The sequence below is a fragment of the Amblyomma mixtum genome, chromosome 1, assembly GCF_055824585.1.
Source record: "Amblyomma mixtum isolate Tamu chromosome 1, ASM5582458v1, whole genome shotgun sequence".
In the NCBI taxonomy this organism is placed as follows: domain Eukaryota; kingdom Metazoa; phylum Arthropoda; class Arachnida; order Ixodida; family Ixodidae; genus Amblyomma; species Amblyomma mixtum.
In genome coordinates, this window is record NC_143012.1 from 98226951 (window position 1) to 98248906 (window position 21956).

General features: G+C 47.2%; 1 protein-coding gene across 1 annotated transcript in view; it reads right to left on the reverse strand.

The window, feature by feature from the left end:
* LOC149367286 (ubiquitin carboxyl-terminal hydrolase 24-like) overlaps positions 1 to 21956 on the reverse strand; it is a 183727-nt gene that overhangs the window by 100690 nt on the left and 61081 nt on the right. The window contains exons 24-30 of the mRNA XM_089554944.1: positions 21591 to 21689; positions 19709 to 19816; positions 17621 to 17725; positions 15305 to 15390; positions 5152 to 5236; positions 3086 to 3256; positions 890 to 1071 (exon numbers count right to left, since the gene is read on the reverse strand). Coding sequence (XP_089411070.1) covers positions 890 to 1071; positions 3086 to 3256; positions 5152 to 5236; positions 15305 to 15390; positions 17621 to 17725; positions 19709 to 19816; positions 21591 to 21689 — 836 coding nt within the window. The remainder of the gene's footprint in view (positions 1 to 889; positions 1072 to 3085; positions 3257 to 5151; positions 5237 to 15304; positions 15391 to 17620; positions 17726 to 19708; positions 19817 to 21590; positions 21690 to 21956) is intronic.

The following is a 21956-nucleotide window of genomic DNA, read 5'->3' on the forward strand; positions in this document are numbered from 1 at the left end:
AAAGTGCGAAAATGAAGTGAAGCCTTGAGTAGCGGCTCCATTGCACAAGAAGTGAAGAGCCCGTGACAAGCGCACAATTACAGTGTGCTGGTAAAATGACGGTGACATACGCAAGGGGAAAGAAAATTAACACCGATACGAACAGTGGAAAGGGCAGTTAAAGAGAACGAAAAAGAAAACTGCTCAGCCCACATCCCTGAGGCACAATGAGCTTAATACTGGTACAAAATTATTTTGGGACTAGGAAGAAAATGTAAGAAAACAGGGTCCCAGCCTGTAGAGAGACTGCTTCTAAAAAATAAAAATAAATTGCCAGTGACCCACCAGTTCGCGTCCGAAACTGGCGCACAGCTGAGTTTGAATGGCCGGAAAATGCACAGCTGAAAGCTGCTGTCACTGTGGTCTTACATGGGTGTAGCCGTTAAGTATAAAACTCATTATGGGACGATAAAAAAAGCAACACGAAAAGCAACGCAAACCAAGACACTCAGGGCTTTGGTCCCATGTGTGCCATAGTTCCAGAAATGTTATTTGCTCGTGACGAACACTTCCAAGATTTCAAGCACTAAACATTCAGATCGAATCGAATACTGAATAATGTACTAATCGATCGAATATTAAAAATTATTGAATATTTGCAATAGCCTATTCAAACTGCAAACAAAATAAGAAAAATAAACATGGGCAAAGGAATAAACTAATTCAACATCAATTCAATCGCTAGTAGCCAAAGACCTGTTCTGTATTTGCTCGGCTTCTCTCCTCTAGTTGGAATTTTATTGAGTTTGGTAACGGAGTGCCTGGCCCTTATACCGTCTCTTTGTGTGACCTGTTTTGATTGCTCTCTTGTATTCCATAGTCCACATTCTTTTCTCCTTCCATCCCTCACCTTGCTATCTGTAGCGTGGTGAAGTAGATGCCCTGGCGCACAGCGTAGTCAATGTCCTGCGGAAGCGCATCCCTGTGCAGCACTCGGAGCACGTGGGAAAGGCCGCCTGCCTCGAGGAAATTCTCGCAGAACACGTTGGAGCAGGCATCCTGGTTTGTTGGCATCAGGCGAGCGCTCAGCACCTGGAAATCAAGTGACGAGTTACTCAACTGGTGAAATGAACGGCCAAGGAAGTCAGCTCCATCTCAACCAGCAAGACCACATGGGAGGAAAATAGCAGTGGGTGAGACAGAAATCGACACATTTCATCGCGACGTGGCTTCCCACTCCCAAGCAAAAGCAACATACACAGAATGGGTGAAACACAGTCTTTTCAAGAAGCCTCGCCATACACTTTTCATACCCTTATGACACCTTAAAAAGCTCTGCTAATGCTCAGCCTTTTCTTCCTTTTTATTTTCTTTCACCCTTCGCCTGGTTGTTAGTATGCTAAGCTAACAACCAGGCAGACCTCTCCTGTATTCATTAAGTCTCTTTCTCTCTCTCTCTACTAAGGCACAAACACACAATATGCAATACGCATCGTACCGAATTTACTCAAAACTAGACCAGCCTTGTTCTAAGCTGGCAGTTTAAGGCTAAATAATAATAATAAAAAACTTTCCTTGAAGGTCATCATGACCAGCGGTTATACTGCCTTCGCATTACATGCCCTGCCCAAGCCCATTTCTTCCTCTTGATTTCGACTAGGATGCCATTGACCCACGTTTGTTCTCTCACCCACTCCGGCCGATTCCGATCTCTTAACGTTACACCCATCATTTTCCTTTCCATAGCTCGCTGCGTTGTCCTTAACTGAGCATGCACAGCACACAAACGGTATTTATTTCCACGAACCTGCCCCTGCTCACTCGTACTCGTCGTTGCTGACCTCCTGATCCCTGTCCTCTTCGTACAATGCACAATACTCTGTGCCATCAAGTGCATTTGGAAATGCTGCACTTTTGGAACCAGCGCGCAACCAAGCTTTCTGGGATGTCATCCCTGGCTGCAGCGACCCAGCTAGCTACAACTCCTACCAATGCATGCTTGGTGTGGCCTGTTGGAGTTAGCTCGCGCGTTTCACAGGTCTTGTGCATGTTGGTTGGTTGGTTGGTTTTTGAGGAAAAGAAATGGCGCAGTATCTGTCTCACATATCTCGGTGGACACCTGAACCGCACCATAAGGGAAGGGAGGAAGGTGGGAGTGAAAGAAGAAAGAGAGAAAGAGGTGCCGTAGTCTCCCGTGCAGTGCCTTGCTCTTTTTATAGCTCACTCGCTTTGGCCTGTAGCTCTTCTGTGGTCAGTGGAAGTGCCGCTGACCTCTTCAATTTCACGAAATCTGCCAGTGCTGAATCCACTTCAGGATGGTGGCCTTTTTTTTGGTCATTAGAGCCCTCCTCGTGACAGCTCAAGCAAGAAGTTCATCACGACTGAGACAAAATCCTCGACTCTAAGCCTACCTAGGAATTTCATACCTCGTGTCTTTAAAAAAACTATTGGCATAGATTTGAACGAACACGATAGTCATCATAGTTGTTGGCGTAGTTGGCGTAACCAGTTATCCAAGTAGCAGAGCGAAATGTCTCCCTGGGAGGTGGCTCCCACGATAAGATCCCGGGGCGTGGCTAGCAGCGTAACATGCCACCTGACATCACTGGCAGGCATACTGCGTGACGAGCTGCCCTCAAATTTAACACTACCGACTACCATAATCACACTAACAGCTACAACCAATCCCTCGAAGGAAAGTATAAGCGAGCATCAAGAGGCTAGAAATCACAGTTGGAATCAGCAATTGCTGTATTAATATCTCCTCTCTGATTTTTGTCCATACTGTCAATTCACTAGCTACCACAATCGAGCCCTTCCTGTGTTCTTCAAAACATACTGTGCATCACACAAATGCTATCTATCACATGCAGGGCACTGATAGGCCTGTGAATAGCCCGGAACGCCAATCCTGGATCCAAGAGCACCCATATCCATTAGTAACCTGCGTTTCTTACAATTCACAAACCATGTTTGGGGCGTTGCTCAGCAAAACTCCACAGCGTAGCACATACTTTCGTCACATCCTGGCTGACTTCACCCAGAAGCACCCGATGTTCGAGAGAGAAAAGCCATGAACGAAAGACAAGCTTGTAGGTTGCCAGACCTGCAGGTTGTAGAGCAGCCGGAAAGGATTCCTCCCGCTGGGGTCCAGCAGCCTTCGAAGCACCGCATCCGAGCCCTCGACGGGCGTCTTCTCCCGGGGTGCTGGGGAGCCGCTCTTCTTGGGACTGCCCGACAGTCTTGGCGGAGGAGGCGGTGCCACCGCTGGCGAGGGCTGGGACGAGAAAGCACACAGTGATGCTCTTTTCCAATAGGGCACAAGCCCATACGAACTCAAGCCCCCAGGCAGCATCATTGCTCAGCAGTGACAAGAACGTGACGAACATTTGCACCATAGTGACTCAGATAACTTCAGTGTGTCAGAACAGCTACCCCACATCCTGTTCACCTTTAACGCTAGATTGCCGGAGCAGCTGGTTGCTCTGGCTGCTCCAGCTGCGAGGCTTCACACAGTTGCTGACTCCAGACAATTTTTCGGACAAGGGGACGTTCACCTTTAACGCTCTTGGGTTAAAGGTGACCTCAACTACCTTACAGGTGCGGTGAAGAGGAATCTGAACCCGTCTTTTTGCCACGGGAACTCCATCTATAAGTTCCGAGCATTCTTAGAAACTTCGACTTATTGCCCTGTGTAACGGATTTCCCTAATTAAATCGGATTAACGTCCGGCTCCCACCTTTATTTTTGAATTCTCCCCGTACAGTGGGCAGAGTCGACCAACGCGTGGAGTGCCTTTCAGCCAGCGCCGAGGAGGCTTTGCTTTCGCTTTATTTTGGTTTTTAGGTTTCCGTGAATAAATCGTTTGATTCGCCGATAATATAGCTGCAAAATAATCCTGCAGAAATAAAAATACGTGCGGGCTATTAGCTATTACGGATTACTACGTATTACTCCGCCGATGGCAGAGCGGCAAGCCGCCACGGGACTGGCGGAAAGGCACTCCACACGTTGGTTGACTCCGCCCACAGTACAGGAAGAATTCAAAAAATAAAGGCGGGAGCCTGACATTAATTCGATTTAATTCGGGAAATCGGCCACACAGGGCAGTAAATCGAAGTTTCTAAGAATGCTAGGAACGTGTAGATTGAGTTCCCGCGGCAAAAAGACGAGTTCAGATTCCTCTTCAGTGCACCTTTAAGTCGATGCTGGTTTTAGCGCAGCAGCTCAGCAAGTGCTGATTAGAAACAGTGGAGATTAGTGTGAAGCACAGGACCTGTCTGTAGTTGGTGGGTGCCTCAGTATAGCAGCGTAGAAGATGATGTGCGGGCGCAAATATGAAGCCATACATCATTTTTGATCAGCGCAGAAAGACACAATGTGCACAAACATTTTCTTCAAGGCTTTTGGCCATTATTGCTAAGCCGGCAGAGCCACTGCATGCTAGCGTAAGCATTAGCACCCGCGCACAACAAAGTCAAAATTATTGCACAGCTATCACTTCTCGCTGAAATACTAAATACAGGCTTGCTTTACCCATAAATGACAAGAACAAAAAGTGCTATCGAAATTCTTGCTGTTGCTTCTCCATGCTTCGTACTACTGAGCTACAAATGCAAACTTTTTTTTTTTACCATTTCCTACTCCTCACTGCATTTTTACTGGTTTTCCTTTCTCAGCGACCCCTTCAGAAGTTCATAGCCAGTGTTACTTTTTCTGTGTGGGCCGCAAGCATTTCCTCACGGCCTCAAGGTCTTCAAAACGTTGGCACCTCCTCGCAGCTTTCAAGCTTGGTGGTGAAGCCACCTCAAAGAGCATACTTGGTATTTGCTTTGCAATACAGACTTTGCAAGTGCCTCGATGTCATCATTCCGCGCGAAGTGCATCGCCATGGCCCGATGCTGTTTACTACAGACGTTTCTTCGAAAATATGTTTACTATAATAAAAAAAAATGTACAGTCGTCTATAGAAGGCAAAAATGGGACCGCGGCTTCACTTTACTACATCTGAGTTTTTACTATAACTGAATTTACTATAGCGGGGTTCTACTGTATTTGTGGGCAAGTATGTGTTAAAACTAAGCGCACAAACTACGTATAATCAATCCCAGTGCCCCAGCAGCAGTCACAAGTGCTCACCAGAAATTTATGCGACTTCAGAAGAAAGCCTACCTTGATGCACATCTGATCGAGTGAGTCAATCACTGCGGGGTCAGGCGGAATCAGGTGTAGCAGAGTCTGAACCTGCTCAGCAATCCTGTAAAAAGGAAAAAAAAAATGACAAAAAAATGGCTAGTACTGTCTAACCGACTGAAATAAAATATAAAACAAAAAGGCAGACATGAAAAGAATGCACATAATTTCCTAAAACGTAGTTCAGGGAAGTCTTGGAGATGGGCGAAAAGAAAGCTGTAAGCCATAAAATTGACCAAAGCGTTTGCTGTCTCAACTAAAATGGCTCCTCTAAGTTCCATCATTTATATGCAAATCTGACTGCTGATGCAGTTGACCCAACATATATCAAACCTGGATATATTTAATTACTGTTTATATCAAAGAAAACAACCCGACAAAATTGCCATGGACAACTATACCACTACTGTTTGCGTTTACTGAACTTCCCTTCAGCAAAACATTAACACATCGAATGGCGCCTTGTGTCACTGCAAGCTGTGGTTCTCTTAACGGTGCTCGCGATAACTTTTTTGTGTGCGGCTGCATTGCCTTGGATGCCCGTTAGCAGTGATAGCTAAGCAAACACATTGTTAAACTGTGGGACAAAGAGAACATGGGGTGTGGTAGCCTTTGGTCTAGTGTACCCATTATCCATGCGACAATGCTGTCATGCAGAGAAGCCAACTCTCTCTCTCTCTCTCTCTGTGTGTGCACCAACCTAACTGACTGATGGAGCCAACCTAACTGACCGGAGACTTCCTGTAGCTCTCGCCTGGCCTGTTTCCCTGCCAAAGGCATTGCAAAAACCATCTGCACCTTAAAGGTGCACTGAAGAGGAATCTGAACTTGTCTTTTTGTCGCGGGAACTCGATCCACACGTTCCTAGCATTCTTAGAAACTGCGACTTATTGCCCTGTATGGCCGATTTCCCAAATTAAATCGAATTAACGGCCGGCTCCCGCCCTTTTTTTTTAATTCTGCCTCGTACGGTGGGCGGAGTCGACCAACGCGTGGAGTGCCTTTCACCCAGTCCCGTGGCGGCTTGCCGCTCTGCCATCGGCGGAGTAATACGTAGTAGTCCGTACTAGCACGGCCGCTAGATACAAAGCGCAAAGCGAGGTGCGGCCCGCCACGTCGCACAAAAACGGCGTCTTGGGCCTAGTTCTCCGTGCGCCCGCCGCGGCGCCACTGCTCGGGGACAACTGCTCGCAGGGAAACGCCGCGACAGCTGCGTCGGTACACCCGTTGCTGACTGAGGCGTAAACAGTGCACTTTCTACTTGCTCATTAAAGATTGCATTTTTAAGTAGTCATTGAAAACGCCGATTATGTCACAATCACCGCAGCAGGTAGGAAGTGTATGCCTGAACGCTGTCCATAACGGCTGCCTATACGATGCACGACGGCGTGCGCGGCTGTACCTGAGGATGTTGCATTAATGCGCCTGAAGCTTTCGATCTACTTTTAAGGCGTAAGCCTTTTATGGCTTGTGACTCGCCAGCGTGTCCGTCCGTCCATGCGTCCGCGGCAGCTGTCAATAATGGTTACTTGAAAAGTCAGTAATGATAGTTAATGGTGTAGTAGTATTTTTTATTATTTTTTATTTATCAAATACTGCCAACTGCCTCTTGGCAGTCAAAGCAGGAGTGGATACATTGTTCTTGAACAATTGCTAAAGTGAGTTTAACAGCGGCAAAGAAAGAAAACATGCTATTGACAATCAGCCACGAAGGAATGTGCACAATCAAAAAACACCAAAAAAAGAAAGAAGGAATACACTTTGAAAGGCGGACGGCAAAGCAAGAAGCGTTGCAAAGAAATACTTGCTGCATCATAGTTAAGATGACACGGCCGTAACAAAAGATTCAACTGAGGGCATGTCAGCTACTTCATAGGGTAAGGCCTTCCACTCGGCTGTGGTTCGAGGAAAGAATGATGAGCAGTAGGCGTTAGTTTTAACCTGCGGCATTACAATTGTTTTGCTGTGCTTGCCTCTCGTTTTCCTGGATTCGTTGAAGTGCATGCAAGTATGAAAATTTATTTTGACATGGTGGTTGACAATACTGTACATCATATGTAGGCAGTGTAGTTTACGGCGCATTTCTAGCGACGGGAGCCCAGCTCGTGTTCTCAGGTCTGAAACAGAGATACTTCTATGGTAAGCGTTAAAAATGAATCGAAGTGCTTTCTTTTGTACCCCTTCAATGTGATTGATGTTTTTCTTAGTATGCGGGTCCCAAACAGTGTCAGCATAATCAAGAATTGGCCTAACGAGTGTCGTGAATGCTGCAAGTTTTGTTGCACTAGTGCAGTGCCCCATGTGGTGCTTTAATAACCACAGCTTTTTTAGTGACGCCGACACAACATATTCAACATGTGCGTTCCACGTTAATTTGGAGTCAATTATAACACCAAGATATTTGAAGTTGTCAACCCGCTTGACATCAGCATTGTTAATTTTGTAAGTATATATTAACGGTTTTTTCTTTCTTGTGACCATCATGTGGGCACATTTAGAGACATTTAGGTTCATACGCCAGGATTGACACCAACTGTTAATTGCAGAGAGGTAATCACGTAGCACAATTTGATCTTGCACAGATTCGATGACCTGGTACACGATGCAGTCATCGGCGAAGAACCGGCATTGTACAGAGGAATCCAAAGACAGGTCATTTAAATAGATCAGAAAACGAAGAGGTCCAAGGACAGAACCTTGTGGTACACCGGATAATACAAGGGCAGATGAAGAAAGTGAGTTTTCAATGCAGACATACTGTTGTCGATTGGATAAGTAACAATCAAGTCAATTCAAAATTTGTTCACTTTGCAATACACTTTTTAGCTTAAGTAATAACCTTTTGTGACAGACTCGGTCAAACGCCTTTTCGAAGTCGAGGAACAGTATATCAATTTGCCCACCCTGATCCAAAGCTACCATGAGATCATTAGTAGTGTGTAGTAGCTGCGTAACCGTGGATAGGCCACGTCAAAAACCGTGCTGTCCCTCAGAAAAGAAATTATTATTTTCCAGAAAACTGCTTATATGCTTAAAAATAAAGTGCTCCATTACCTTGCTAACGGTGCACAGGAGCGAAACAGGAGCGAAACAGTAGATGTACGAACAATAATGATGATTAGTTAATGATACCCACTAAACGCGCACACTGCGCATGCGCAGTGCCCCATGCGCAATTTTCAGGTGGTTTAACAACGGCGCATGTACACTGACGTCAAAAGTTTGCACAATGGTCGTATCACCCAGAGCTCTCTCAGGTGCTCTGAACGTTGATCGAGGAAGGATGCAGCCCGCGCGCGCTCCAATGTCGCCCGCTACGAAACGCGCTCGCGATGCCGTACGGAAGCGTTCAAGAGTCGCCAAACGATCTTCAACAGTCGCCAAGCAGAGGGCAGCGACAGAGGCGGTTAAAGGCTTTCGCCTCTTCGCACTTTAGATCGTCAAAGTGCTCCCTGATTTTTATTCACTTCTCGCTACCCCATGTAGACCGTGAATGAGACGGACACGCACAGCTGGTCACACGCAGTAAATTTCCGTTCCGTGTCACGTCGAATTTCGGCTCTTATATACACAAGTTACTGCAATTTATTAAAAAAAAAACGATCATAGCTGAAGTTGTGGAACTTCATAAGCCCACCTGCAGCCGAGAAAACCACAAAGTACTTGACACTTTTATTGCATGGTCATACAATAAAGGAAGGAACCATTCACAAGAACCTTCCTTGACCTTACTTTTTGTAGTCATTCTCTGTAAAATGCAAGGAACATGCCAGAGACCTGTCGCTTGGCACCCACTCTCTTCCTTTCCCTGACAGTCCTTGGCGAGCGATATTTTCAGCCACGCTTCTCGACGCTGTAGTTCAGAGGGAAACTCATGATATCTCACAGTTGGCTGTTTTCTGGAGTTCGTGACGGACAGTGGCACACGGCAGATGCGCGGCATCGTGCCCCATACACGTCCCTGACCTCCACACACGCATGCACGAAAATCCCAAAGAGTGCACGGCAGACACGAGGCAAACATTCATTCACGCGCACGCGAAAAGTCCAAATCCAGCACCGCAGACGCGAGGCAAACGTGCTCACTCACGCGCACAGCAGAAAATCCAAATAAAGCACTGCAGACATGAGGAACGTGAGTAGTAGTAGTAGTGGTTTTTATTTTGCATTGAATATGGAAGGCAAACGCGGTTTTACACGACGCAAACGCGGTTTTACATTTTTACATGACGCAAACGCGCTCGAATACGACGAAGCAAGGAGCGCTTCGGGAGTCCACTCCCGGGACCTGTCCCCGAACAGTGGCGCCCCCACCGAAAACAGCGGCCGCGACTGTAAACTCCGCCAGGACATGCTCACCCATTGTCGGCGGCGCGACGTGGCTGGCCGCACCTCGCTTTGCGCTTTGCATCAAGCGGCCGTGGTACTAGCAAATAGTCCGCGCGTATTTTTATTTCTGCGGGCTTATTTTGCGGCTATATTATCTGCGAATGAAACTATGCATTCATGCAAACCTAAAAAACAAAAGAAAGCGAAAGCAAAGCATCCACGGAGCTGGCTGAAAGGAACTTCACGCGTTGGTCGACTCCGCCCATCGTACGAGGCAGAATTAAAAAAAAAGGGCGGGAGCCGTACGTTAATTCGATTTAATTAGGGAAATCGGCCATACATGGCAATAAGTTGCAGTTTCTAAGAATGCTAGGAACGTGTAGATCGAGTTCCCGCGGCAAAAAGACAAGTTCAGAATCCTCTTCAGTGCACCTTTAAGTTAATGCAAGCTTATTCTATTTATAGCGCACTGGCAGCTGAAAAAAAAAGGGCAGCGTACGCCATCCGTACTGCCATCGCCATCAGCAGTGTGAGAGAGAGGGCGGTGATAAGCGGCGTGAGGGAAGCGAGGGCAGCTGGAAGTGCGTTCTTTCCTAGCCCTACCTTCGCGCAGTCGAGTCTCGCCTCATTGTGTGTCGTCGCCGCGTGCTTTTTTCGTCTACGGTCTTTGCTTCGCCTACGTTTTTGCTGTGCCTGCGCATCCTGCCGCTGCGTGCTTCGCGCAGTCGAGTCGCCTCAGCGTGTGTCGTCGCCACGTGCTTTTTGCATCTGCGGTGACGCTTCGTCTACTTGTTTTACTGTGCTGCGTGTGAGTGTATAGCGTGCTGTGCCCGCGCGTCTTGCCGCTGCGATGGCGACACCAGCAAAGCGGCCGAAGTATGAAGCGAAGGACTGAACACAAAAGTGGAAATATTGAAGGCACTCAAAGACGGCGTTTCACGCGAAGACGTGATGAAAAAGTATGGAGTGAAGAGGACAACATTGGCCACGTATGTCAAAAATGAAAAAAGTATCTTGGAGGCGTTCGACAGCGAAAGCTTCAATGCTAAAAGAAAAAGGCTGCGGACGGCGGCCCACCCGGAGCTCGAAGAAGCCATACTGCGATGGATCGCAAACGCACGAGAGGCCTATCTCCCTGTGAGCAGGCCACTAATTTGTGCACAGGCTGAGAGATTCGCCGCAAAAATGAACGTCGAAGATTTTAAAGCCTCCGAAGGTTGGCTCGCTCGTTTTAAAAGCCGGCACAACCTGACGTTCAAGAGTGTGTGTGGCGAAAGAGCCTCCGTGAGCGAAGAAGCAATCGAGGAGTGGCGGACCAACGGGCTGCCTGAACATCTGGCTGCGTATGACGCGAAGGACGTATTCAACGCAGACGAAACAGCGCTGTTCTTCAAAGCTCTTCCGGACAAGACGATAACTTTCAAAGGTGACCCGTGCACAGCAGGAAAATGCAGCAAGGAAAGGATTACGATTTTACTTGCGGCCAACATGACTGGAACAGAGCGGTTGCCGCTCCTAGTGATTGGGAAGGCGCAGAAGCCGAGATGCTTTAAGAACGCGAGGCACCTTCCTGTTAATTATCAAGCTAACAGGAAGGCCTGGATGACATCCAGCATTTTCCAGACCTGGCTGCATCAGCTTGACCGGCGTTTTGGAATGGAGAAGCGCAAGGTCCTCATGGTGGTAGACAATTGCAGTGCCCACTGCAAGGTGTCGGGCCTTGAATGGGTCAAGCTGGTGTTTCTCCCACCAAATACTACCGCAGCCCTACAACCCATGGATCAGGGAATAATTCAGTTCGTCAAAAGCAAATACAGAAAGCACGTCTTGCAGCGCATGCTTCTGTGCATGGAAGCGGGGAAAAAATACGAGCTTACGCTCCTCAGCGCTTTAAACATTCTGGCTCATGAGTGGACCAGGACGCCCCCAGAAGTAATCGCCAACTGCTTCAGGCATAGCGGTTTTGTACGACCGGACTGCTGCGCAGACACACTGCCATGTGAGACGGCTGACGCAACCGCAGAGGACGACAGCTGCTTCGAAAATGTCTTGCCTTGTTCCGTGCGGCTTGCCGATTATATCACCATCGATGATGGTGTCGCAGTCGCCGGACAGCTGACCGAGGACGACATAATTCAGGATGTAACAAGCACCGGCAACGATGATTCATCCGAAGACGATAGTGAACAGCTGCCCCAGCCACCGAAGCGCAAGCGCACTGTTAAAGAAGCCGCAGAAGCACTGTCCGTGCTGGAGGACTTCTGCGAAGACGTTCCCAATGGCGCGCGTGCCACGGAGCACCTTGCAGTGATTAGTGCTATTGTCGCTGCTCAAATTCGCCCGAAAAAGCAGACGGTGATGACTAATTTCTTTACCAAGTAAAGGTATGACTGATCCCGGGCTGGCTCCTCGCCCAACGCCGCCTCTCCTCCTCCCGTTCTCTCAAAGCTCCTTCGGCAGCTTTTTTTTTTTCAACGGTCCCTCTCGGGGCCACCAATCGCGCTTCGGCAGAGCATGCAGGCACGAGGCTTCCCGCTGTGTCTCACTCAAGTTCCTCTCTCTACACCAAGTCGCCTATGCGCAGACACATGGTGCAGTCGTTTCGCGCCACGCACTTTCACGTGCGCGGCGACGTAAGAGCAGTCTGTGCACATTTCGTTTTTTTTTCTTGTCCATTCGATAATTCGACAGTCGGATAATTCGACAATTTTTCGCGGTCCCGTCAGTGTCGAATTAACGAGCTTTTACTGTACAACACCAGATTACAATATTTCCGGTCAATGCGTCATCACCTCCTCCCCCACTACACAAGATGCCGAGAGCACAGGAGGCTAGGAACTGGAGGCTGCTGGCAGACCAACACCTTCACAAATTTACGTAAATACGCCATAATATTCCCTGAACACTACGAAGACGCACACCCGTGGTGCAACAAGAGACCACCCACAGCGTACCACGTCACGTGGGACTGCAGGGGAGAAAAGCTAAACAACCTACAAACACACCCCATGCCACAAGCATGGGTGCACCGAATTCTTGCTTTTAAATTACCAACAGGTCTATCGCCCTTGATGTTTTATACATCGAATCATCGGTTACCATGTTTTATGGTCTATAAGTCTAGCCCAAGTATAAGTCTCACCTGGGTATAAAAATCACACATTACTCACACCAGTGTACAAGACGAACCTGTTCATTCAGCAAGCACTAGAAAAAAGTGCTCAGAATCCCTTTCTCAAAGAAAGCGATGAAAATCCCTGCACAGACAATTCTCGTGCTCTGACAATCATGACTTCTTCCCACAGCCTGCCCTTTATTGTTGACCTTATAGACCGGAACGCTTTTGAGAGTTTGTGCCAGTTCCAGATAATTTTTCTCACTCCTGTCGAACTGTCTGCCTGTTGCCTCGATCTCGTTCTTCAGCGCACATTCAACGACACACAACTTGAATTTTGCATCATAGCTTCTTCAGGTCGCAAGCGGTGTGATGTGCAAGAACAATGTGCAATGTGCACAAAAGCCACACGGATGCGACACTGAAATCGAAACTTTCGAGAATATGGCTGTGCCTGCTGGACCGGATGTGGTGGCTTGTGCCTTGTGCCGCCAGAGCATCTAGTTCAGCTGTGGCAAGATTATGTGATTTTACGGACAGAGTAACATTTAAAAAGAAGACATTTGTAGCTGTTGTGTAGTAGTTGTTGAGTTGTTGTCTAGAACGATACACGTCCCCCTACTGTGATTCACTTCGACGGGGAGCTATACGCACATGCATAGATAGCAACAAAGACGGCATAGCTGGGTCTCCCAAGAAGACGATCCCAGCAGCAGATTGCACTGCGCTAACACTATTTAAGAACTATTTTTTTAGTTTTTACACAGCGATTCTCTTCTCAAGCATAGTTATTCAGCCTGACACAAGGTGGTGCACGGTGGCGTGTCATTTTTCGCTATATACAAGTCACACTGTTGTACAAGCCGCACAGATGAAAAATTCAGAAAAAAAAAGCACCCTGTACACTGGAAAGTACGGTACCAAATTACAGTCGACGACCGATTTTTCGGACTCTCTAGGGACCGCGAAAACGACCGAAAAATCGGGCAGTCCGGAAAATCAAATTTCTCCGAAAAAATCACGAACTTATTACCACTATGCCGGAGAAAGCGGCCAATTGTATTGCACACATTCTAAAGCTCCTCATGATTATATTTTGCCGCGCGAAATACCGTATAAACGCGTATAAGGGTCGCACTTTTTTTTTTTCCAGATTCGAGGGCCAATTTTCGGGGTGCGGCCCATACACGCGATATGCGAAAAAAAATTTTTTTTTAAGTAAAAACACACCAACCAGGGAATGAGCGACATTTATTCTACGTTCAATCGTCCCTCGCAAAGTATTTAGACTCCTGAGCTGGTGCGGCGCTCTGGTGCACGCTCATGCCAAAAGAAGCAGCGCAGCATGTCCGCTGTCAACGCGTAGCCGTTGTTCCGCATTTCCATCACATAGAGGAGCAGCTCTTCTTCCAGTTCAGGAAACTCGCACGGCTTGACTTGGAAAGCGCGCTTTTTGCAGCTTGTGTTTCTCTTTCGGTTGCACCATCATCGGACGCACTTCTCGGCCACGTCGAATTTCCCGCCCGCCGCACGCTTACCGACCGCGTTCGAGAGCTAACTCCCAGCCGTGTAGCTTAGGGTGCTTGCCCATCGCGCTAAAACTGTGAAGCTCGGCGGCAGCACGCGAAAGCCACTATCACGGTGAACGCGCTAACACGCATGCTAACACGCCACGAAAGGCTGGAGCTGGCGATACTGATGCCGATGTGAACAGCGGAAAATCACGACCGAGAAAAATGTTGATAATGATCATGGCGCCATCCATAGACGGCACTTGGAAGCTCCGGTGCGCGCGCGTGGCCTCCGCGAACAACGCAGCGCCGGAGCAGATCGCGGCCGCGATAAGATCCGGCGGCGCGCCCGAAGCGGGCTTCGATCGCGGAGGCCACGGCGTGCGCGTAGCCTCCGCGATCGTATTCGCGTTCTGTGTTCGGGACTAAAGACTCGGCACAGATGAGTTCCGTGAACTCAGACTACAATTCAAGTTCGTGCGGCGGAAGACATTCAAGGACAGTACGAATTCGAAAACACGCGAGCGCAATGTGCCGACTCGCGCAGAATTTCAGCGTCGCAAGAGGCTCCCTTTAAGCTTGAATTTCGTTTTGTTTGATCAAGTTTTCGATATCTCCCGCAGTCTGAATTAATGAGGTTCCACTGTACACATTATATGGCGGCTTGGGTGCTGGCTGCGAGTGCGAAAGAGGTCTGAAAAATCGAGTGGTCAGTTGCGGTGCGTCCGAAATTTCAAGCGCTCTTACACATTGGCTCTATGGGCCATGTCGCGGTGCCGCGAAAAAGTCCGAATAATCAAGCATGTCCGAAAAATCAGGCGTCCGAATTTTCGGTCGTCGACTGTATTTAGTGATGATCTTCAAGTCTGAGGCACTAGGGATCGACTGCACCTAAATGCAGAGAACTTGAGGCTGCCTTCACAAACAATCTAAAAGCCTATGCTGACACTGTAGATGACCGTGCCACTATATATTTATATTACAAAAAATAAAACTTGATTACAATGCTTTCCTTTCTCTATGTCTACTCCATGATTTCTACCCCTGTCAGATACAAGACATACGCTGACCTTTCCAAAGCAACCTCACAAAAAAATTAATAAAAAAAAATTGCTGGCGGTTAATAAACTGAGAATGGTTTATTAATCCTGCAACAAGCATTGCAGCATTGGCCAACCTGGGGTCTTCCATGCTGGCCAGTTGGTACAGCATCTCGAACACATTCCCTCCACTTGAGATAACAACCCCCGGGAGCTGCTTCTCCTGAAATAATACAAGACATGAAAAATTCAAGACACAATTCAGTAAACTCCTACACCATACATAAGACGAAACTTCAACAAAGAGAGCAGCAAAAATGCACAGGCCTCAACTCCACGAGGATTTTCTTGAATGGACTGAAAGACCCTCGCAATTCGAGTAGGTTTTTTTTTTCTTGTAACCAAGAGCAAAAGCATGGTGCTTCTTGCATGTTGATCCCATGCTATGTTGCCCTTTATGCCAGTGAGCCCATTTGCCCGAGTCCTGTAATATAAGCCTGACCTGGTTTCATCTTTCATTTAAAGGAACAGACTGCTAACTTTCAAAGACCACATTTTCTTTGCAGCAATTGAAAGCTCCCTGAAGAACTTGGCAGAGTGCCAAGACAGTGTGTGCTCTAAGCTAAGGCTTAAACATTTGCATTACACACTCGTAACTGTCCTGTGTCTTTTTTTAACCTCGCGTAAAAAACGTGCACCTGACCCTTCAGGTCCAGTGTTCAGCATGTTCACATTATCTTGCCGCAATTGGCCAGTGCTGTCGGCTACCACAAAATTGCCGGATCGCGTCAGAGTGAATGATGCTAAACAGCAGCAGCACGAACACATCTGACCGCGTGCATTTGTTGATGATGGAAGCACGGATGGAGGTATGACATGAAATTTCGACCCGTCCAAAAATATCTGTTGAAACTTTTTTTCCCGTGTAATGAACTCTCCCCCCCCCAAACTGATGCCAATTTTTCTGGCAAAAAAGTGGGTTCATTACGCGAGTATATACGGTATGTAGAAACAATGTCGAAGATGGATATGAAACGGCAATTGTTTTCAGTTTTGTGCCAACCAAGATTTTTCAGTGGCCCTTTGGCATGTGCGTGGCACAAATGCAGGAAAAAAACCGGGTAGCATGTAGCAGAATTCGTCATTTTGCGTAGTTTGGTGGAAACGATGCAGCAGTTTCGCCCCCATCTCTACAAAGAGAGCTGCAAAGTTTAAACACAGCATAGCACTGTTATCGGCTCTGACCTGACCTTTTTTTTGCCAAGATTCTTGCCAAAAAAGAAGTTCTGCTCTCATTACCGTCAAGTGACCGCCTGTGAGCTGTACGACATCATGAGCACCGACAGAAGAAAGCTTCAGTCAACAGAGGGAAAGATCTACAAGAATGTGCCAAAATTATTATACACGTAATAAGGGAGCAATTACTCATTGATGTCCACCCGAGCGCAGCCATACGGCTACAAAAGAATGAGTAATTGCTCCCTCATTACAAATCTACTCCACCTTGGGGGATTCCCCTAAACATTTGGCCATTATTATACATGTTTCCAACAGCGGACTGTCCCTTTAAAGCTTTCTGCTCCACATTTTCCTTTGGAGCCTGCAGCACAACTTCACTTCAGCTCTGCAACCAATTTCAACATGCTTCTTCGCTGGACGCTGCACGAGAGCACTACGTTATCACCGCAGCCGATCACGCCTCGTCTTAAACTGCAACACACTCTCACGCTGCGCACTGCATATTCCTGGATGCACTGTCAAACAGCACTCAGCCAAACTTCAAGTCAGCACCTATGCAACTACTTTTCATTACCAAGCTGCCAAAATAGCAAATTCATGTCAGTAGCTTGCCAGTGTACCATATTTACTCGCATATAAATCGACCTTTTTTTTTTTTTTTCAGAAATGTTGCCCATAATTAGTTATCGATCTATATTCGTGACCAAAGAACCTCGACCTATATTCGTCACCAAAGAGAGCAAAAGTAGCGAGCTAATGGAGTTCTTTTGTCGCCCGCCGTTTCAAGCAGCGCCGGCTACACTGGTACTATACTTTGTATGGTCAGAGTAAATACACACAAGAAATAAAGGAAAAATTAGTGTTCGCAAGCCTAATAAAAACGTTCAGAACTACTGTAGACGCGTATAAACACCGTATAACTACCGTATAAACAAAAGCTCCGGCATGCATATCGAAGCCATAGTCACGCACAACACATACATTAAAAATGAAAAATTTGCATCAGTTAAAATCTAGCAAAAGTGCTAGTTCGAATTGTATGGGTCGACTTATATCTGAATAATTATTTTTCATTCCTCGACGAGCCCAATGTATAGGGGTCGACCTATATTCGTGGTCGACCTATATGCGAGTAAATACGGTATAACCTTCCAAGCAAAGAATGCCAGCAGAAAGAGATAGTATCCTCAGCCCGGACGAAATGTGCACAGCACCTGTTCCAGGTAAAACGATGGCTGCTGGCCAGCTGAGGGGGAGGCAGTTGCGGCCGCCACTGTGGACACCTGGGCACTGGCCGGTGGAACAACGCTGTCGTCTTCCTGCGGCCAGGCACAACAGAAACATCATGAGGGAGGGCAACACACGAACACTCATACACTCAACATCATAATCATCATCAGCCTGACTACGCCCACTGCAGGGCAAAGGCCTCTTCCATGTCTCTCCAGTTAACCCTGTTCTTTGCCAGTTGCGGCCACTGTATCCCCGCAAACTTCTTAATCTCATCCGCCCACGTAACTTTCTGCCGCCCCCTGCTACACTTGCCTTCTCTTGGAATCCACTGCGTTACCCTTAAGGACCAGCGGTTATCTTGCCTTCCCATTACATGCCCTGCCCAAGCCCATTTCTTTCTCTTGATTTCGACCAGGATGTCATTAACCTGCGTTTGTCCCCTCACCCACTTCGCTCTCTTCCGATCTCTTAACAGGGTGATGGCAGCTTGCCGGAGCAAGTACTGCAAACGACGCAGTGGCCAGCGTCTGTTCATGATATCACAAGAAGCTTTTCGACATGACAGCCGCTGTTGATGAGAGGAGCTTCACAATCTCAATTTCGGTTGCTTATTTCAAAATAAACAATGTGTCTAGGGTACTCGAAGTTCAGAAATAAAATAATAAGCTCTGGTATTATGCACTGAAATACAAACCCACATTGGTGGATGCATTCATGGCCCCTTCAAGTTTTCAAGCTCTGTATTTTTTTTTTCTGATAAAATAAAGCAAGCACTCGTGAATGAGAGAACCAGTAAAGATATGCCTCATTGTTCTTTTGATATATCTTACAATTAAAGCTTGAAGTAATAAACCATGTAGTAAATTTCTCGATAATACGAAGTTACTTAATTCTCCACTGAAGTGGGAGTATTTGTGATCTACATGTAATGAAGGTGTTGCAGCGGTTGACCTTGATGTAATGAATATGCTGCATTGACTTTGTTAGCGCATGCTGCATTACTTAAAGTTTGGCAGAATCACTCAAAAGTTCCGCGATGATAAAAAGGCAAACCTGCTATGACAGGAATGTCTGCGACCGCACCGAATTAATGCTGCTGATACAATGTGGCGCACTGCAGCACAGTCAGCGCCTCTCTGAGGCAAACACAGCAGTCTCCACAGCTTTCACTTTTGCAGTGTCACACGACGTGGCACTACAACATGCTCGAAAAAAGTGCTAGACAGCAGGACAAAGCAAAAGAAGGCATGGGAGACAAGCAGTGCAAAACCACTGCCGTCACTTGGTTATTCTCATGACTCCAGCACTGACAGTTGACACACAGCGAGAGTGAGGATACAATGCAATGAGAGACGAGTCACATTCCCAGAACAATGGTGGCTTGGCAGAGAGAGAGAGGAGAAAGAGAGAGAGGCAGTGGTAGGGAGTGAGTGCAGTGTCCACAGTCACACCTCCGCCCCTCCTCCTGGTTGAAGGTCTTTTGTCAAGCGGTTTTAAGGCGAAAGCCTTTAATGGCTCATAGTGCTATCCGTTAACAAAGCGTGTCATATGCGTTTAACTCGGGAACTAAAAAAGATAGAAGAAAACCAATAGTTGCTTCAGATAGAGGAGGAAAAAATGAACCTAGAAGCCAAGTTTGGTGACTGTAGAGTAATTAGTTCATTAATTATAGGCAAAAATGTCGAAATTGCGCCGAAATAGCGCGGACGTCGATATAGCCACGGGAACGGTGTGACGTCACATCCACCGGAAGTCATCACGGCATAGTAAAAATTGTCACAGAAAGGTCCGAAAAACGTGATTTGTGTCAAATTAGATGGAGAAATGTGTAATTGAGCGTAATTAACATCCCTGAAAGATGTATAATTTGGGCATCGATATAGCCACGGGAACGGTGTCACGTCACATCCACCGGAAGTCGTCACGGCATAGTGTCCTCGGCTTTCGCCTCTCAACAATTTCGTTGCCAAAGTGTCCTTGCAATTTTTTGACCTTGAGCTTCGCATGCAAAGAGTAGAAATGACCTTTTGAGGTCCAGTGAAGAGACAAGACCTTTCAGACAGACTCACGATTTCTGAGGGCAAGACCAGCCCGCTGCCCATGACCTTGACGTAGATCTTCTGGTTGTCCTTGAGCTTGTACTGGGACAGCCGCTTCTGGTCCTCGGTGCAAGGCAGCTGGAAACATTCACACTGCACTCAGGTTTCTCGGAGGGCAAACATACACTTCTTCGCTCGTCAGCTGACGATCAATTAACCACGTATACTGAACAGCCCTCAATGGTTAATTCGCTTCCTTTTTTTTTTTCTGCGGCAACAGCTGCATCAGGGTCTTCACCTTGTTAAAAATGGTGTAGCTGCTGCCATCAGTACAGCATGCCTTAACTACAGTAGAATTTCGATGATGCAATCCTGTGTTGATACGAATTTCGGGATGATACGAATTCGTAAAATGCCCTAGCCAGAGTGCATTGTGTGCAATGGTCAGAAATTCGAATGTTACAAATAACCCCACGATCCACTGTGGATGATACGAATGCGCGAGCCACAACCTCACCCTTGAGCACCAAGTACTTGCTACCCGCAAACTGCCGATGCCGCGATCATCAGTCGCGTGGCACGCCATAATTAATGAGTGGAAGCGAATGGCCCATTCATCGCCAACACTTTCAGCAGCAGCACTGCACCAACATAGCGGGTCAGCAGCAGCACGCAGCTGTAACTAAATCCCATCAGCCAAAAACATATTTTTGTAAATTTTAAAAGAGCTACTACTGGGGCTAGTTGGAAATACATACTTAAAGAAATTGGTGAGCGCTAAAAACCACGGAAAAAGGACTAATACACAGGACGAAGCGCTTTCTAACAACTGTTTTAATCTCAAAAGGAACATGACTATATACACACATTTGACGTCTTATCATGCACAGAAGATGGTGGAGCGCACGCGCTGACAAGAATGAAAATGAAAAAAGGAAAACAGGTAAAACAGGTAAAAACTATGCGCGCTTACAACAGCCGAAGATTGCTATTCTTGAGATAGGTTAATTCAGTTCCCCCTAACATGACCGAAGGGGAGCTGACGCATTGCTTATCCGGAGCAACGTGCATTGCGAAAGCTTGGATAATTTCTCTTTCCCGTCTGTTTCGAGCCCTACCTATTACCTTGGTGTTTATTAGCAGTGGTATGCATTTACAGTGTGCACAATGAGGTGCCAGATTCCCGGATTTGGCAATTTTTTCACATAATCTTTCGTGTTCCCGGAGCCTCTTGTTAAGGCATCTGCCCGTTTGCCCAACGTAAGTTCGTTGGCAGCTGAGCGGAATGCTGTAAATGACGTTTTCGTCACACTTTACATAGGTGTTTTCGTGTTTGATATTGCACCCAGGCTTCTTTTTGTGGTCTTCAGTCTCATTGACCTTCTTACACATTCCAATGAGCTTATTGGGAGCTGAGAAAACCACCTGGACTCCGCACTTGTTGGCTGTCCTCCTTATTCTGTGGGAAATATTGTGAACATACGGCATCACGGCAGGGCGTCCTTCGTAGCTCGTTTTCTTAGTATTGTGGGACCCAGTAACTTCTCTTAGTAACCTAACTTCTCTTAGCGCTTCGTCCTGTGTATTAGTCCTTTTTCCGTGGTTTTTAGCGCTCACCAATTCCTTTAAGTTTGTAAATTTTGCACGCCTGCCGTGGTGACTCAGTGGTTAAAGCGCTCGTCTACCGAGCCAGAGGACCCGGGTTCGAACCCGACCGTGGCGGCCGCGTTTCGATGGAGGCGGAACGCAAGAGGCGCCCGTGTGCTGAGCGAAGTCAGTGCGCATTAAAGATCCCCAGGTGCTCGAAATTATTCCTGAGGAGGCAGGCCTCCACTACGGCACCTCTCTTCTTTCATAGCGATAAAAACGCAACCAGGACAAGGAAGAAGAAGGGAGGGACGGTGCGACGAACCGGGATGTCATCCATGGAGATCTGCAGGTTGCCGGGGGTCTGCTTGAACAGCCTGGCCACTTTCTCCTTCATGGAGCCCACGGTGGCATTGCTGTGGCACTGGGAGGGACATGCGCAGGAGAAAAAAAAACAAGGACAGCACAATTCAGAGCCATCGCTCGCGAATAGTTCACGATAACACTAGTTTCTGAACTAGCTGACATCACCCGCCCTAACTAATTTCTTAATCTCATCTCTATGCCCGATTTGCACTCGCCCCTGGCCTCGTCTTCCTACCTTTGGAATACACTCTGTTGGCCTAAATGACTGAGAAGACGCATCATATGTTATGCCCAAGTCCATTTTTTTGTCCTCTTCATTTCCGCC